Below are 17,487 nucleotides of genomic sequence, written 5' to 3' on the forward strand. Positions count from 1 at the left end.
TCTCCTAAATGAACAGATGTGGAAGAGACAAACCCTTTACCTGGGGTTCCCTTGCGGAGCCTGAAACTGACATAGGGCTCCCAGCTTATGTTCCCACCTAACTTGTCGTGTCTCGAGGAGGGTGGTGGACAGGTCAGGACCGCGTGGACTCGGGACTCAGAGGACCCAGGCTGTGTTCTTTGCTGGCCGTGACCTTTGCCCAGGCCCTTGTGCGGCTGAGCCGCACCATTTCCATATTACTCAGAAAAACGAACAGAGCTCACTGCTGCCGGGAAGACTGAGATAACCCTCCTGAGGTTCTGCTCTTGGCACCTGGTGTGGGGTGATGGGGCCTCTGTCTGCGCGGCTCCTGTGCCCCTTCATTCAGGAACCCATTGGCTGCCTGGCAGCTGCCCCACCCCATCTCGTGTCCCCAACACACGCACCACAAGAGCCTTGTCCACCCCACAGAGGAAGCGCCCTCCACCCACACCCCAGGCTTGTCCTGATCTTCAGTGCGGGTGGCCACCCTCCTGCCCCAGCACCAGGCCCCAGCTGGCAGCATGCTGAGGACTTCCTGGGAGAGGTGAGGGTGTGAGGGGCCGGCGGCTGGGACTGCTGGAGGGATCAGGTCCCTGTCTTTCCGCTGTTGGCCTCCAGGCTCCTGGGAGCCCCACCTGGGCCAGGACCTTGGCAAAGGGGCCAACTTTGGCAGGACCTCCTCCTCCTCCCCCTTGCAGAATCCTCACCCACCTCTCGACCTCTGGACTCAGTGAGGCATCTCCCTTCCCTCTGTCCTTCTAGCAGGACAGACCCCTCCCCCGCCGCCATCTGTAACTCCTTCATACATGACAGGGCGGTGGGTGGGAGAGGCCAGTCCCGGAGCCACTTCAAAGCAGGGACCATTTCCTCCAGCCCCGAGCTCACTGGGTCCCCTCCCAGCCCCAGCCCTGGCCCTGGCCCGGTTAGCGTGGGGTCGGGACTGAAGCCCGAGTGGAGGGGAGATGGTTTTCTCTCAGACACGACGCATCGTGGCGTCCTGCCTGGCTTCTTGCCAGGCCCGGGGACGTTGGGAGGCAATCTTGAGAAAGGAAAGAGTGAGGTCACCCTCATGGAACTGGAGTTCCCCAAATGTATTGTCCTGGCAAAACCCTCTCCTTCCCCCTCCCCCTCCCCCTGCCCGTCCGTGCCCCTCCCCCTGCCCATCCCTGCCCCTCCCCAGCCCCCCGGGTCAGGCACAAAGGCAGCTTTAAGGCCCCTGCTGGACCCGGCCCTCCAGAGCCAGGATGTCTGAGCCCCGTGGGTGGATGCCCACTTCCTGGCTACAGGCTCACGTGGGATGGCCAGGCCCCCTGCGGGAACCGGCTGTGACTTATGGGGCTGTCCCACGAGTCCCGGGTGGCTGCGCACGAACACCAAGCACTTCCGTCAATCTCAGATTTTCCAGCCAGGGCAGGGGTGGGCGTCAGGGAGTGCCCGGTGGGGCCGGGTGGGGCTGGGCACAGGAGCTGCCTGCAGGGGCCCTTCTGTGATGTGGGAGGCCCTTCGTGTGCAGGGTAGACCCGCAGAGCCCGTGTGGGTGCAGGCCACATTTAAGGGAATCAAAGGATGCTCAGTAAGGAATCTGGAATGAAAAAGTGGCATGTCGGGTAGCCCGGGTGAGTTATGGGCATATGTATTATAATAATTACTGTTATTACAGCGCCCGGGGGAACGGCCACATGGCAGCCCCAGGCAGCCCCGTCCAGCTGCTGTGTGAATCCTGGGTGCTGCATTTTGTTTGATGGTTTCTGTAAATCGCCTCCTTGGGGCAATGGGATGGAGGTACCCCAGGTTCGGGGCTGCAGGACTAGGGCTACCCAGGGTCCGAGTGGGTTCCTGAGGCTAGTGGTTTTCCCTGGTTTTATTCTGGGTGGCGGGAAGGGATGGCCGGTTGCCGTGGGCATTTAACTGCACCCGTCCGAGTGCCCGAGGCCCATCAGGAAGCCGTCCCCCCAAGAACCTGGCCCTGGCCCTTTAAGCCAGCAGAGCTTGGAGGTGGACGTCACCCACTTCTGCAGGGTGGACACTGCCCTCTGATCAGGGGCGCCCCAGGGGGACGGCCAGGTGACAAAATGCCAAAAGCACCAGGTTCAGTTTGAATTACGGTTTTCCAGAGACTCCGAAAGTGCCTGCTGCCGTCTGTGTGTTGCCAAGAGCTATAATCCATTTTTCTAAGTATAAAAATATCTTCCAATGTATTTTATTCATGGAACATAGCATCTCTACTTAAAAGGACACTCAGCTGCTGACTTTACAGGCCCGGGAACATAGCTCCCTTCCAAGCCCTGTTTGGGGCTCGGTTCTTCCCCTAATTGTTTTTGGGCCCTTGTTATCCCAGGACTCCCTCTTTTTGCTCCTTGTCCCAGGCGTCACGTCGTCCCCACTGACGTTGGCCGTCCCGGGCTTCCGTCGGTTTCACACAACACGTCTGGGGGAAGAGCTCTTTCTGGGGGGCCGGGGAGCACCGCCAGGCAGTTGGGTGTACCCCAGAGCAGGGCGCCTCGGCTTGGCAATCTGGGGAGCACCGCCAGGCAGTTGGGTGTACCCCGGAGCAGGGCGCCTCGGCTTGGCGATCTGATCAGATGTTATTCAGGGTGTGTCTTGTGTTCTGTGTGTTTTTAAAATTCGTTTTTTATTTTTTTGAGATAGGGTTCTGCTCTGTCACCCAGGCTGGAGTGCGGTGGCATGATCATGGCTCATTGCGCCCTTGAACTCCTGGGCTCAAGAGATCCTCCTGAGAAGCTGGGACTACAGCTGTGCACCACCATGTCCAGCTAATTTTAAAGTTTTTTGTAGAGACGGGGTCTTGCTATGTTGCCCAGGCTGGTCTCAGACTGCTGGCTTCAAGCAGTCCTCCCGCCTGGGCTTCCCAAGGTGCTGTGATGACAGGTGTGAGCTACTGCCCTCGGCCCTTCTTTAATTGTAGTAAAAGACACACCACACTGACCATTCTAACCATTTTGTGCTGTTCGGTGGTATTAAGCATATTCACGTTGTTTTACAACTGTCCATTTCCAGAATGTTCTTGTCTTCTTAAACTGAGGCTCTGTCTGCATTACACACTCCATGCCCGTGCGCCTCCCCCAGCTCCTGACACCCCCACCCCACCATCTACTTCTAAACACAGAGGGTGAGCGAGTGAAGGTGGGCAGGGACAGGGCAGAGCCAGGTGTGAGCTTGGCGCAAGAGAAGCTGCAGTGATGGTGGGGTGTAAATGCTGCCCCACGGGGGACCCCCATCGTTTCTTCTTTTAAAAGAAGAGAAGCCGGGCGTGGCAGCTTCCCAAAGTGTAATCCCAGCACTTTGGGAGGCTGAGGTGGGCGGATCACCTGAGGTCAGGAGTTTGAGACCAGCCTGACCAACATGGAGAAACCCCGTCTCTACTAAAAATACAAAATTAGCCAGGCATGGTGGCAGGTGCCTGTAATCCAGGAGGCTGAGGCAGGAGAATCGCTTGAACCTGGGAGGCAAGGTTGTGGTGAGCCGAGATCGCACCATTGCAGTCCAGCCTGAGGAACAAGAGCGAAACTCTGTCTCAAAAAAAAAAAAAAAAGAGAAAACAAAAAAAATGAAACACAACAAGAAGTAGCCCCTTTGCGTACCAGCTGGGGTGGGGCCCGCACTGCTCCGGGAGTGGTGACAGTGGCCAGTGTCCTGAGAAGGATGGCCCCTTTGTCCTCTGGGTGGCCGAGCACAGTGTGGCCCTGGCCGTCTGTGGGACCCGCACAATGGCTTCCTCTGAGGCTGCGGAGGGAGCTCTCGGAGGCCTTGGGCTTCTCCAGGCCTCACGGGCAGCGCGTCCTGGTCCAGCTTCCCTGGGTCCTGCCTGCAGCTGCAGCAGCCACGGATCCCCCTTTGAGGCAGAACCCCAGAAAGCTGGGAGTCCCGGCCGTCCTGGGCTGGCTCTGTGGAGACTCACCCTTCTCTGCTCCCAGGGCCCCCATGTTCTTTGCCAAGGGAGGGGGGTGTCCTGCCACTTGCCTGGGCAGCCATTCAAGGGGGTGGTGTCCTCATTCCCTGAAGGGGCCAGGAGGCTCACTCACCTCCTTGGGCACAAGATGTCACCCGCTTCCCTGGCTCTCCCATGTCAAGCAAACTCCTCCCAACCTCAGATTCACATCTTCTGAGTCCACACTGCTTTTGTGGCTCAGCAAGAGGCCCCTGCATCGGAACAGAAGTACAAGGGTGCTGGAGGGAGGGTGAAGGTGTTCCATGCGGAGAGTGCTGGAGGGAGGTGCCCCTGTCGGAATGGTGTTTAGTGCGGAGGGTGCTGGAGGGTGATGATGTTTAGTGTGGAGGGTGCTGGAGGGTGATGGTGTTTAGTGGGGAGGGTGCTACAGGGAGGGTGATGGTGTTTAGTGTGGAGGGTGCTGGAGGGAGTGTGATGTTTAGTGTGGAGGGTGCTGGAGGGAGGGTGATGGTGTTTAGTTTGGAGGGTGCTGGAAGGAGGGTGATGGTGTTTGGTGCAGAGGGTGCTGGAGGGAGGGTGATGGTGTTTAGTTTGGAGGGTGCTGGAAGGAGGGTGATGGTGTTTGGTGCAGAGGGTGCTGGAGGCTGATGGTGTTTAGTGCAGAGGCTGCTGGAGGGAGGGTGATGGTGTTTGGTACAGAGGGTGCTGGAGGGTGATGGTGTTTAGTGTGGAGGGTGCTGGAGGGTGATGGTGTTTAGTGTGGAGGGTGATGATGTTTAGTGTGAAAGGTGCTGGAGGGAGGGTGATGGTGTTTGGTGCAGAGGGTGCTGGAGGGTGATGGTGTTTAGTGCGGAGGGTGCTAGAAGATGATGGTGTTTAGTGTGGAGGGTGCTGGAAGGTGATGGTGTTTAGTGTGGAGGGTGCTGGAGGGTGATGGTGTTTAGTGTGGAGGGTGCTGGAAGGTGATGGTGTTTAGTGTGGAGGGTGCTGGAAGGTGATGGTGTTTAGTGTGGAGGGTGCTGGAGGGAGGGTGATGGTGTTTAGTGTGGAGGGTGCTGGAGGGAGGGTGATGGTGTTTAGTGCGGAGGGTGCTGGAGGGTGATGGTGTTTAGTGTGGAGGGTGCTGGAGGGAGGGTGATGGTGTTTAGTGTGGAGGGTGCTGGAGGGAGGGTGATGGTGTTTAGTGTGGAGGGTCCTGGAGGGAGGGTGATGGTGTTTAGTGCGGAGGGTGCTGGAGGGTGATGGTGTTTAGTGTGGAGGGTGCTGGAGGGAGGGCGATGGTGTTTAGTGTGGAGAGTGCTGGAGGGAGGGTGATGGTGTTTAGTGTGGAGGGTGCTGGAGGGAGGGTGATGGTGTTTAGTGTGGAGGGTCCTGGAGGGAGGGTGATGGTGTTTAGTGTGGAGGGTGCTGGAGGGAGGGTGATGGTGTTTAGTGCGGAGGGTGCTGGAGGGAGGGTGATGGTGTTTAGTGTGGAGAGTCCTGGAGGGAGGGTGATGGTGTTTAGTGTGGAGGGTCCTGGAGGGAGGGTGATGGTGTTTAGTGTGGAGGGTCCTGGAGGGAGGGTGATGGTGTTTAGTGTGGAGGGTCCTGGAGGGAGGGTGATGGTGTTTAGTGTGGAGAGTCCTGGAGGGAGGGTGATGGTGTTTAGTGTGGAGGGTCCTGGAGGGAGGGTGATGGTGTTTAGTGTGGAGGGTGCTGGAAGGTGATGGTGTTTAGTGTGGAGGGTGCTGGAAGGTGATGGTGTTTAGTGTGGAGGGTGCTGGAGGGTGATGGTGTTTAGTGCGGAGGGTGCTGGAAGGTGATGGTGTTTAGTGCGGAGGGTGCTGGAGGGTGATGATGTTTAGTGGGGAGGGTGCTGGAGGGAGGGCGATGGTGTTTAGTGTGGAGGGTGCTGGAGGGTGATGATGTTTAGTGCAGAGGGTGCTGGAGGGTGATGATGTTTAGTGCGGAGGGTGCTGGAGGGTGATGGTGTTTAGTGTGGAGGGTGCTGGAGGGTGATGCTGTTTAGTGTGGAGGGTGCTGGAGGGAGGGCAATGGTGTTTAGTATGGAGGGTCCTGGAGGGAGGGTGATGGTGTTTAGTGTGGAGGGTGCTGGAGGGAGGGCGATGGTGTTTAGTATGGAGGGTCCTGGAGGGAGGGCGATGGTGTTTAGTGTGGAGGGTGCTGGAGGGAGGGTGATGATGTTTAGTGTGAAAGGTGCTGGAGGGAGGGCGATGGTGTTTAGTGTGGAGGGTGCTGGAGGGAGGGCGATGGTGTTTAGTGTGGAGGGTGCTGGAGGGAGGGCGATGGTGTTTAGTGTGAAAGGTGCTGGAGGGAGGGCGATGGTGTTTAGTGTGGAGGGTGCTGGAGGGAGGGCGATGGTGTTTAGTGTGAAAGGTGCTGGAGGGAGGGCGATGGTGTTTAGTGTGGAGAGTGCTGGAGGGAGGGTGATGGTGTTTTGTGTGGAGGGTGCTGGAGGGAGGGCGATGGTGTTTAGTGTGAAAGGTGCTGGAGGGAGGGCGATGGTGTTTAGTGTGGAGGGTGCTGGAGGGAGGGTGATGGTGTTTAGTGTGGAGGGTGCTGGAGGGAGGGCGATGGTGTTTAGTGTGGAGGGTGCTGGAGGGAGGGCGATGGTGTTTAGTGTGAAAGGTGCTGGAGGGAGGGCGATGGTGTTTAGTGTGGAGGGTGCTGGAGGGTGATGGTGTTTAATGTGAAAGGTGCTGGAGGGAGGGCGATGGTGTTTAGTGTGGAGAGTGCTGGAGGGAGGGCGATGGTGTTTAGTGTGGAGGGTGCTGGAGGGAGGGCGATGGTGTTTAGTGTGGAGGGTCCTGGAGGGAGGGCGATGGTGTTTAGTGTGGAGGGTGCTGGAGGGAGGGTGATGGTGTTTAGTGTGGAGGGTGCTGGAGGGAGGGCGATGGTGTTTAGTGTGGAGGGTCCTGGAGGGAGGGCGATGGTGTTTAGTGTGGAGGGTGCTGGAGGGAGGGTGATGATGTTTAGTGTGGAGGGTGCTGGAGGGAGGGTGATGGTGTTTAGTATGGAGGGTCCTGGAGGGAGGGTGATGGTGTTTAGTGTGGAGGGTGCTGGAGGGAGGGTGATGGTGTTTAGTGTGGAGGGTGCTGGAGGGAGGGTGATGGTGTTTAGTGTGGAGGGTGCTGGAGGGAGGGTGATGATGTTTAGTGTGAAAGGTGCTGGAGGGAGGGCGATGGTGTTTAGTGTGGAGAGTGCTGGAGGGAGGGCGATGGTGTTTAGTGTGGAGGGTGCTGGAGGGAGGGTGATGATGTTTAGTGTGAAAGGTGCTGGAGGGAGGGCGATGGTGTTTAGTGTGGAGAGTGCTGGAGGGAGGGCGATGGTGTTTAGTGTGGAGGGTGCTGGAGGGAGGGTGATGATGTTTAGTGTGAAAGGTGCTGGAGGGAGGGTGATGGTGTTTAGTGTGGAGGGTCCTGGAGGGAGGGTGATGGTGTTTAGTGTGGAGGGTGCTGGAGGGAGGGTGATGGTGTTTAGTGTGGAGGGTGCTGGAGGGAGGGTGATGGTGTTTAGTGTGGAGGGTGCTGGAGGGAGGGTGATGGTGTTTAGTGTGGAGGGTGCTGGAGGGAGGGTGATGGTGTTTAGTGTGGAGGGTGCTGGAGGGAGGGTGATGGTGTTTAGTGTGGAGGGTCCTGGAGGGAGGGTGATGGTGTTTAGTGCGGAGGGTGCTGGAGGGTGATGGTGTTTAGTGTGGAGGGTCCTGGAGGGAGGGTGATGGTGTTTAGTGTGGAGGGTCCTGGAGGGAGGGTGATGGTGTTTAGTGTGGAGGGTGCTGGAGGGAGGGTGATGGTGTTTAGTGTGGAGGGTCCTGGAGGGAGGGTGATGGTGTTTAGTGCGGAGGGTCCTGGAGGGAGGGTGATGATGTTTAGTGTGAAAGGTGCTGGAGGGTGATGGTGTTTAGTGTGGAGGGTGCTGGAGGGAGGGTGATGGTGTTTAGTGTGAAAGGTGCTGGAGGGAGGGTGATGGTGTTTAGTGCGGAGGGTCCTGGAGGGAGGGTGATGGTGTTTAGTGTGGAGGGTGATGGTGTTTAGTGTGGAGGGTGCTGGAGGGAGGGTGATGGTGTTTGGTACAGAGGGTGCTGGAGGGTGATGGTGTTTAGTGTGGAGGGTCCTGGAGGGAGGGTGATGGTGTTTAGTATGGAGGGTGCTGGAGGGAGGGTGATGGTGTTTAGTGTGGAGGGTCCTGGAGGGAGGGCGATGGTGTTTAGTGTGGAGGGTCCTGGAGGGAGGGTGATGGTGTTTAGTGCGGAGGGTGCTGGAGGGTGATGGTGTTTAGTGCGGAATGCCTGCTGAAGCTGAGTCAGCGGCGAGTGCCACCCCAGGCGTGCATGTGACGTACAGGGATGCTCCTGGCAGCACGACGTGCTGTGGACCCTGGAGTCTGTCACCTGCAGCGTAGATAGACACTGTGAGACCCACAGGGTGAGCTCCATATTCCTCTGGGGAAGAGTCCCCTGGCGTTTGTGAGGCCCCGATCTGAGCGGTGTGAAACTCACTGTGCTGCACGAGTTGGGCACGTTCCTATTTGCAAGTTCTGGCTCCATAAACTGGTTTTGACAAAAACTTAGGCAAAGTGGGAGTGTCCGCTGCGAGGCAGGAGGCCAGGCTGTGCCCAGGCCATCGCAGGCCCTCTTCAGCTTCATCGCCCGCTGGCCAGGCTGTGGCCCGGCCATCGCAGGCCCGTCCCCCGGCTTCATCGCCAGCCGTCCCCCAGCTCTGGGTCCCCTTTGAGAAGCAAGAGGCAGAGGTTCTGGAGGGCATTCTCTGAGGTCCCCTCGCCCCTGAAACGCTGGAGTTGCTGCCTCCTCCATGTATCCCTGCACGCGCGGGTGGGCATTCTCTGGCTCTGTGGAAGGACGGCCGTCTTCTGATTCCTGGAGGGGATCGTTGCAGGGGAAGCTGGTGTTTCTTCTGCCCCATAATCCTGCTCCAGCCTCGCTCCAGGAACTGGGAGCCTGGTGGGCCAGGTGGAGATGATCCCCACATCCCCGCCAGGTGGAGTCTGCCTTTGCACAGCAGTCGCCCCTGTGCCCCTGAAAGTTCGTGGTCGACCAGCTCTCCCCAGCGCTCGCTTGCACCTAATTGTGGAGTTACACCTGCGTGGCCTTTTCTTTCAGATAGAAGACTCTGTGCCTCAGTTGTTATCCAGATAATGAGTCATTGATTTCAGTAAGAATTGATTCCATGATTCATCGCAATCCATTCTTTCCCGATCTGCAACCAATGGGAACTGCTTTGCCAATGGGAACTATTCTTTAAGCTCATTGACACACAGGGGATAAAGCGTGTATTGTGTCAATTTATAGTAACCAAATCTGCATAATCATTGCATAATAAACAATCTGCACTATTCTTGCACGGCCCCCGACTGTGATGGTCAATGCATAGTAGGCACCCTGTGCAGGGGCGGCAGCCCACGCGGGCTGAAAGGGAATCTTGTCTGGGTTCCTTCCCAGGCACAGCTCGGCCGCAGCGCCCAGCCATAGGGCGCCCATTCAGACTCCAGCCCGAGGAGCTCAGGCGCTGCCTGTAGGGAGGGAGGCCCTGGCAGGAGAGGTCTGCACTTGAGGCCGCCCGGCTCCATCGGGGCCCAGTGGCGTGTGCTGATGGAGGTGGGGACAGAGGAATGGCCTGGGGTGGAGAGGAAGCACACAGGTCCCCAGAGCAGAGCCCCATGGGGATCACAGGCTCCAGCTCATCATGGTGCAGCTAGGGAAACTGAGGCCTAGAGAGGCCGAGTGAGAAGTTGTTGACGAATTGAATCAGACACTGCCTGGGAGGCAGGCTGGGGCGGCTGTGCCTCAGAGCGGGGGCTGCGTGCTTCCACCTCTGGTGTGGTTGTTTCATTGGCACTGGTGGCTCGGCCCTCCTGCCATGGAGGTCTGATGCTGTCCTTCTGTGGCTCTCAGCAGGGCTGGGGGTGGGGTGGGCACTGGGGTCCACAGGCCCATTGCTGGGGAACGCAGGGTTCCACCCACAAGCAAAAGGGTTTGTGCCCCGCCCTGCAGGGACCCTCTTCTGGAGAGAGCTAAGGAGGACTTTCTGTACGGGATGCAGAGGTCACCCTGCCTGGCCCCCGTGACACTTCTCTCTCTTGCTCCCTAAAGGTGTACGTGAATGGAGAGTGGGTGACCAACATCAGCGAGGGAGGCAGCTTCGGGGAGCTGGCGCTCATCTATGGCACCCCCAGGGCTGCGACCGTGAAAGCCAAGACGGACCTCAAGCTCTGGGGGATCGACCGGGACAGCTACCGGCGCATCCTTATGGTGAGTTGGTGCCCGAGCACAGAGAGGGCCAACACCCACCCTCGGCCAGGCGTCCCTGGGAACCCTCGCTCTATTCAAGGTGGGGACGCAGCCTCCCTGACAGATCTGGCCTGTGAGAGGAGTGGAAAGCGGTGGAGGGATTTTAGAAGCTTCTTAGAAGACAGGCATGTGGCCGGGGAGGCCCCTTCACCGTCCTCCTGTTTCTGCTTCCCACTGTCTGGACTGTGGTTGTGATGGCTGGTGCTCCAGCTGCCATATTGAGCCAGGAGGTAACTTTGAGTGTGAAACCCACTTACCATGGTGGCAGAGCAAAGAGGTGTGAGGAGTGCGGCTCCCTGCTGACACAGTGGCTGCTCACCTCCGGGCTTCCTGTGTGTGGGGACTGACTCTTGGGCTTTTAGCTTTTTTTCTTATATGCAGCCAAATTTACTCTGAGCCGTGTACCCTGTTCTGTGTGTGTTGTGTGCACACGTGTGTATGCCTGTGCTTGCTGTGGGCAGCAGGGGGCTATGGGCCGATTCAGCTGCCATGGCTGGTGTTTGCAGGGGCTCCTGGAGGTGAGTTCGTGGGGAGCCTGGGTAGGACCCTTTCCAGGGAGAGGAGACCCTCCATGCCCTCCCCACACACACCCCACCTGCCAGGCCCTGTTCTGGGTGCAGGTGCATGGGGAACACAGGCAGGGCAGCTGGAGTCTTATCCTGGTGGAGGCGGCCGTGAACACCCAGCCCCAGAGCGTGATGCCTGTGGAGGAGGACCAAGCCGAGAAGCAGGTGGAGGCAGATGGAGTGGTGCGTGGGGCTGCTGTTCCATGGAGGGGCCTCAGAGACCCTCCTGATAAGGCGGTGTTGAGCAGAGCCTTGGGGCAGGACGTCCAGGTGCCAGAAGCAGCCCAGGAGCGCAAGGGCCGAGGAACAGCAGCACAGGGCTGGGCCGGGGCTGAGGAGTGTGTGTGGATGAGGAGAGCTTCCCGGATTGGGCAGTGAGACGCTGTCCAGAGAGGGCGGGGAGGGCTCCAGGCTGAGGACCCGCAGCCTCCATGGGAACCACCCTGTCAGAGTGCACAGGAGCCACGGTGGGAGCTTGAGGGCAGCTGTGACCAGAGCCGATGTGGACCCGGTTTCCTGGTCCGGCTTGGGGCCATCCAGTGAGGGTAGACAGCAGCCCGTGTGGCCATTCGTCCTGGGAAGCTCTGGGCCTGCCACAGTGTCTGGGGTCCCCTGGTGGTCTGGGGTCCCCTCATAGTTTGGAGTCCCCTTGTGGTTTGGGTGGTCTCCTCATGATCTGGGGGGGACTCCTCATAGTCTAGGGGATCTCCTCATGGTCTTGGGGTCCCCTCATAATTTGGGGTCCCCTCATGGTCTGGGGGAGTCCCCTCATGGCCTAGGGTCCCCTTATGGTTTGGGATTTCCCTTGTGGTCAGGGGAGTCCCCTCATGGTCTTGGGGTCCCCTTGTGGTCTGGGAGGTCTCCTCATGGTCTTGGGGTCTCCTCATGGTCTTGGGGTCCCCTTGTGGTCTAGGGGGTCCCCTCGTGGTCTTGGGGTTCCTTCATAGTTTGGGGGTGTCCCCTTATGGCCTCAGGTCTCCTCCTCAGCTCCTTCTGTCCCATCGCTGGGCAGAGGCCTCCAGGAGCCAGCGCCTGTGGTTTGGGTGGCCGCACCCCTCCACTCTGTCCTTACCCAGCAGTGACCACTGGGCCAGGGGCTCCCCTGAGCTGGTTGGGGGTGATGCAGCAGAACCTGGCGGCCGTGGGCTTGTTGCCGAGGCAGCCCCAGACAGCATCTGCTCCGAGCCCTCTCTTTGGGGCCTGGGGTCCCGGGGTCCAGCCCGGCCGAGGAGGGGATGAGCCAGGTGGGTGTCGCCGGGGTCCTCGGCCTCTCCTCCACCCCCTCCCTGGGATGGTTCCCTCCACTCTGTGCCCGAGGCCAGCCTGGTTGCTGTGGCAGGAGGCGAATGGCCTGGTGTATTCTGGGGGGCTTGGCTGTCTCCCGGAAGGCCAGCCTGGGCAGGTGTGATTCCTAAGGAGGGAGCCACAGTTCCAGGATGCCCGAGGGCAGGCCTGGGGAGAGTCCCGGGGGATGGTTTAGGATGGAGCCCCGTGAGCTGGGAGAGCAAGTTCAGCCCCGGGTTTCCCTCTCGGGAGTGCGTCATCTGATTGGGAAACAAGGATTTGATGGCCACGGGCTGGCTGAGAGACGGTGTCCTGCTGGTGCTGGCCTGTCCCGGCCCCACGGCGATGCCGGCTCTTGTGTTTTGTCGATGGCGCGTTTGCACAGTCTTTGGGGCCGCTGTTTCATCAGGCTCTGCGCCCCATGAGCTCCTCATTCGTGCACCTATGGGGCATTGCTCGGGTGCCCACCCTGGGTCTGGGGCTCCTGTGTTGCTGGGGACCCTCCAGTACACAGAGCAGATGACGTGCAGCCTCCTCGGAGGAGTCCCACGCTCTCTCTCTTCTGTCTGAACCCGCTCACTCCTGCCTTCACCGGGAGGCCTCTGTCGCCACGTGGGAGGGGTCCCCTGAGACACCCTCCCTCCGAGAGGGGCTGGAGCAGTTTTGGGCAGGAAGAGGGCACAGCGGTTCCCGTCTCCTCTGGGCGCACCTGGCCCAGCGTTGCATAAGCCGTTTCCCCGCCATCCTTGACGCCCTGTCGCTCCCGGCTGTGGGATTTTTGTGGCTGGAACCTTATATTCAGGGAAGTTCCCAAACCGCCGAGGGAGCTGGCGCTTCCTCTGTTTTAATTTTGGGTCCCTGTGCGCTAAGAATAGCTGGCCGCGCCGGGCTGGTTTGGACGGGAGCATTTGCAGGGTGGTGTCTGTTTCTGTATCGGCCCCGAGCTCCTCACACTGCTCCTGTTTCTGCCTTAGCCCCGAGCTGGGACGTGCTGAGACCTGGGGGACTCGGGAGATCGGTCCGGTGTCTCCAGGAAGTGGACCACCGCCCACAACGTGAACTCTGACTTTAGTTTAGGGTCCCAGAGTGTCTGATCTGGGAGGCTCCCTGATGCCCGTCTCTTCCCTCCACCGCTTCACGTTTTATCCGAGGAAGGATGGGGTGACCCCACCTCTAGGCTCCCAGGCAGGGGCCCAGCCCGGAGCCAGCACTCCCCAGACTTGCTTTTTCTTTCGTCCTTTTTTGTTTTTTATTTTTATTTTTTGAAACAGGGTCTCACCCTGTCACCCAGGATGGAGTGCAGTGGCGCGATCTCGGCTCACTGTAACCTCCGCCTCCCCGGCTCAAGCCATCCTCCCTCCTCAGCCTCCCGAGTAGCTGGGACTATAGGTATGTGCTACCACGCCCGAATAATTAAAAAAATTTTTTTTGTAGATACCAGGTCTCACTATGCCACCTAGGCTGGTCTTGGACTCCTGGGCTCAAGTGATCCACCTTCCTCAGCCTCCCACAGTGCTGGGACTATAGGTGTTAGCCACCGTGTCCGGCCTGGTTTTTCTTTCTTCTAAGCTTCGGGGTTCTCCGTTCGCCCTGATCCTTACCCGGGACCCCAGCGTTTGGAAGCAGTGGATGTAGAATTCTGTGGTGGAGGCTGTGCTGGGGTATCCAGAGCCCACCTTCCTGGGCAGCCCAAGACCCCCTTGGAACCTGAGTCTTGGGCAGAGGTTGGACCCTCCCTGCCCCTCAGCCCCTGCTGACCAGTGTCCAGAGTGACTCCGCACGGCCAGTGGGGCCAGGAGGGGACGTGGCTTCTCCATTTCTCAGCACAAGCAGTTTGTCACTTGTAGCCTTGAGGACACTGCTAAGGTCACGGAGGGTCCCCAAGCCTCAACTGGGGCTTAGTGCCCCGCAGCGTCCACGTGAAGCCACGGCAGCCGGGAGGTCCTGTGCGCACCCTCACTCGGGCAGGATGGCGGGCTCAGGGGCTCCGAGGCGGCCGTGATGTGCTGAGGGTCCCACAGTGTACATGTGGGGGACCCCAATCCATGGGGGGACCACAGCCGGGACCTGCCTGGCGTGTCCACCTCACGGAGGCCCTGGCGGGAGGGAGAGCGGGCACCGTTCACAGCTGGCGACCCCTGCTCCGCCTGCCTGGGTTCTTCCTCTTCTCATTGGCCCTGGAGTCTGTCACGCTGGGTTCCACAGCGGTGCCTTCAGACTGACGTTGCCAACCCCACAGCCGTGCTTGGGAGCTGGGGCTGGCTTTCTGGTGGGCTTCATCTCACGGCTTTGGGGGTGCGTGGCTGTGCTGTGAATCTGCTCCTCCTGGCTTTGAAGTGTGAGGGGATGAGGCCGTGATGTAGCCATCTGGGGCCATTGTGGGGAGGGTCAGGTATCACCAGCCGTTTTACCCCACTGTCAGTGCGTCTCCAGGCTGGAGAAGTGGTTGCTGTATATATTTTTCTTTTCCATTTTTTTCTGTTAATAGAGGTGAAGTCTTGATACGTTGCTCAAGCTGGTCTCAAGCTCATGAGCTCAAGCGACCCTCCCACCTTGGCCTCCCAGAGTGCTGGAATGACAGGCGTGAGCCGCTGCACCTGGCAGCTCCTATCAACGCTCCAGTTTTCCAGGCTTTCTGTGTGTAGGTGCTGGCGAGATGGGGCAGAGCTGAGGCCGGGACCCAGGCCCCGTGCCCCCCGGGCCGACTCATGAGAAGTGTGTGGGACTGGTGTTAGGAAGCCACTTCTAGCCCCCCCACCGCCCTCCCAGTGCCGTGGGCTTGAGGAAGCCCTGCACCTGGAAATGGGGGTCACCTGCCTCCTCCCACACAAAGCCCCCCTCGGGGATGCCGGCAGGCACACTGCAGTGCCCCCACGTGGGGGTCCCGGTGCCCACCGGCCTGCTTGGAGGCCAGCTCCCAGCCCTGCCTTACAGACCGTCTCAGCCGCAGAAGGAACATGATCCCAGAAGGGGCAGCCTTTGGGGCCAGGCCCTCCCCCGGGGGCCCCTGGCAGCCTTCAGCTGTCACCCCGCCGTGAGAGATGGATGGGCGCACGAGGCTTTAATGTCTGAGGTTCCCCGGGCAAAACACGCTTGCATTCCTCCGGCTGGGCGTAATTGCTGGGCAGTCAGTGTGAATTATAAATTATTTTTCAAAAGAAGTGCTTTTTTTATGGCTGGCGGAAATCTAAAATGGCCTGGGCTGGGTCATTGCGCCTGCCGCTGCCCCGGGCGTCCGGCCCACTCTCCGCTCTCAGGGGCAGACACGCGGCACTTTCTGCTGCCGATGGGCCTGGGCTCGGCATTTCCGAAAAGACCGTTGTCACTGAGGAAGCCCCGTTTGTTCAGGCACCCGCAGCGGGTGGAGAAGTGCTGTCTGCACCGTCTTGGTCTTGGGCCAAGTTCCTGAGGTTTTTCTGGACCTGCTGGGCTGTGGGCCTTTGCTGGAAAGAGGGGACCTTGGGGAGGGCTTTGGCAGAAGATAGAACACCCTCTGGACTCTAAAATCGGGGCTCGCAGCCATTTTAATGCTGCTCTGACCTAGAGCTGATGGAGAAACTGAGACCCGGGTATTGGGGAGGGCTGGGTTCCCACCTGCACTTCCTGTGTCTGCGTCTCCTGAGTCTGCATCTCCGGCGCCTGGATCTCCTGCGCCTGCATCTCCTGTGTCTGCATCTGCTGTGACTTGCAAGGCCCGGGGCTGTTTTCTCCCCAGGTGCCGGCCTCTCGGGATCCAAGTGCCGGCCTCTCGGGGCCCCGCCCCCACCCTGCTGGTCTCTTGGTCCCCTGGACTGGGCATGTGAGGGTCACACATCGGAGTGGCAAGGTCAGTGCCACCAGGCCAGGATTCCAGTGGCTACATGGGCAGCTGTGCCCACCAGGCCCAAAGCCATGTTCAGCTCTGTGCTCTCAGCTGCAGCTCTTCTCCTCACCTGTGCGTGCCTTGGGCAACAGAGTCCTGCTGTGCTGTGCTGATGTGCACGTATTTTGGAGCAGAGTCCCCTTATGGCTCCACACCCTCTACTGGGCTGGTGGTGCTCAGGGCCATGGGAGCTGCACTCCTCTTGGAGTGTCCCGAAGGGCGCAGGGCTGCACGGCAGAGTGCCAGAGCCACCTCTGTCTTCTGGTCTCCAGGCACCAGGGGAGGCAGGGCCCAGAGAGCCAGGCCACTGATGTTTCCAGTTCTCTCTGCGTGGTGCTGAGCCCCCTCTCCCTGCAGCAGATTCCGTCTGAAAGTGGCCCCGTGCCATTGAACACGTCCGGAGCTGCCCCAGCTGCCTGACCCTCACAGGGCTGTGGGCTTGGTGTTGGCAGCATGAAAGCAACATCCAGGGGCTGGACCGTCCCGGCTCCTCTCTCTGTCCCGGGCAGCCTGGGCACGTTGCATGCCCATGTGAGGATGGAGAGTGATGATGTGTGGTGCCGTGCACACAGTAGGTGCTCTGTGGATGCCACTTCTGTTCTTCCAGAGCAGATAAGATGCTGAGTGTGTGAGTGGAGGTTCAGGGCAACCTTGCTGTCTCCAGGACAGTGTGGGGCCTGGCTGTGCGAGCATCGATTCTGGAACAGGATTGTCCTGTTTCAGTTCTTGGCCTCAGCACTTAGCAGCTCGGTGGGCATAGGCAGGCCACACCGACCCTGAGCCTCTGTTTCTTCCGTAGAGTGGAGATAATAGTAGGCCCAGCTGAAGGCGTGGATCTCGGGAGGTGCCTGGTCACTGGGGAGCATTCAGCATAGTGAGCCGTGCTTATCATCATCACCTTCTGGGAGTAGGAGGAATCTTGGCAGTGGTGGGGGCTGCTGAGGATGAGGGCTGGGTCAGCAGCTGTTTGCAGGGGTGTCTAACCCCATTTCTGAGCTTAGGGACCTGACATCCTCCTGCTAGTCGATGGGAAGCAGACAAGGACCAAGGTGGACATGGCACCCGTGGAGCAGTGGTGAGGAATTTGGGAGGGCACAGAAGGAGCCCGGGCCAGAGACACAGGGAACAGCTGCTCATTTCAATCACTCTTCTCATGGAGGAACTGAAGACCAGAGGAGACAAGACTAGTCCAAGGGCATGGGGAGTCATGGGCAGGCTGGGGTAGGAATTGCAATGTCCTGACTTTCCCCATCAGCACACTTTTGTGTACCTGGTAAAAATCACTACCACCATCATCATTGCCACCATCACTACCATCATCAGCACTATAATCATCACTACCATTATCATCACCATCATGACCATCACTGTCATCACCATCATCACCATCACTGTCACCATCATCACCACCACCATCACCATCATCACCACCACCACCATTATCACCATCATCACCATCACCATTATCACCATCATCACCATCATCAGCACCATAATCACCATCACCACCATCACCATCATCAGCACCATAATCACC

At 59.1% G+C, this 17,487-nt stretch overlaps 1 protein-coding gene across 6 annotated transcripts in view; it reads left to right on the plus strand.

Moving 5' to 3' along the window:
- PRKAR1B (protein kinase cAMP-dependent type I regulatory subunit beta) overlaps window positions 1-17,487 on the plus strand; it is a 178,391-nt gene that overhangs the window by 119,044 nt on the left and 41,860 nt on the right. For all 6 annotated transcript variants that reach the window (XM_055260864.2, XM_055260866.2, XM_063631101.1 and 3 more), the window contains one exon: window positions 10,041-10,199. In XM_055260864.2, the coding sequence (XP_055116839.1) occupies window positions 10,041-10,199 (159 nt within the window). The remainder of the gene's footprint in view (window positions 1-10,040; window positions 10,200-17,487) is intronic.

The sequence above is a fragment of the Symphalangus syndactylus genome, chromosome 22 (assembly GCF_028878055.3).
Source record: "Symphalangus syndactylus isolate Jambi chromosome 22, NHGRI_mSymSyn1-v2.1_pri, whole genome shotgun sequence".
NCBI classification, from domain to species: Eukaryota; Metazoa; Chordata; class Mammalia; order Primates; family Hylobatidae; genus Symphalangus; species Symphalangus syndactylus.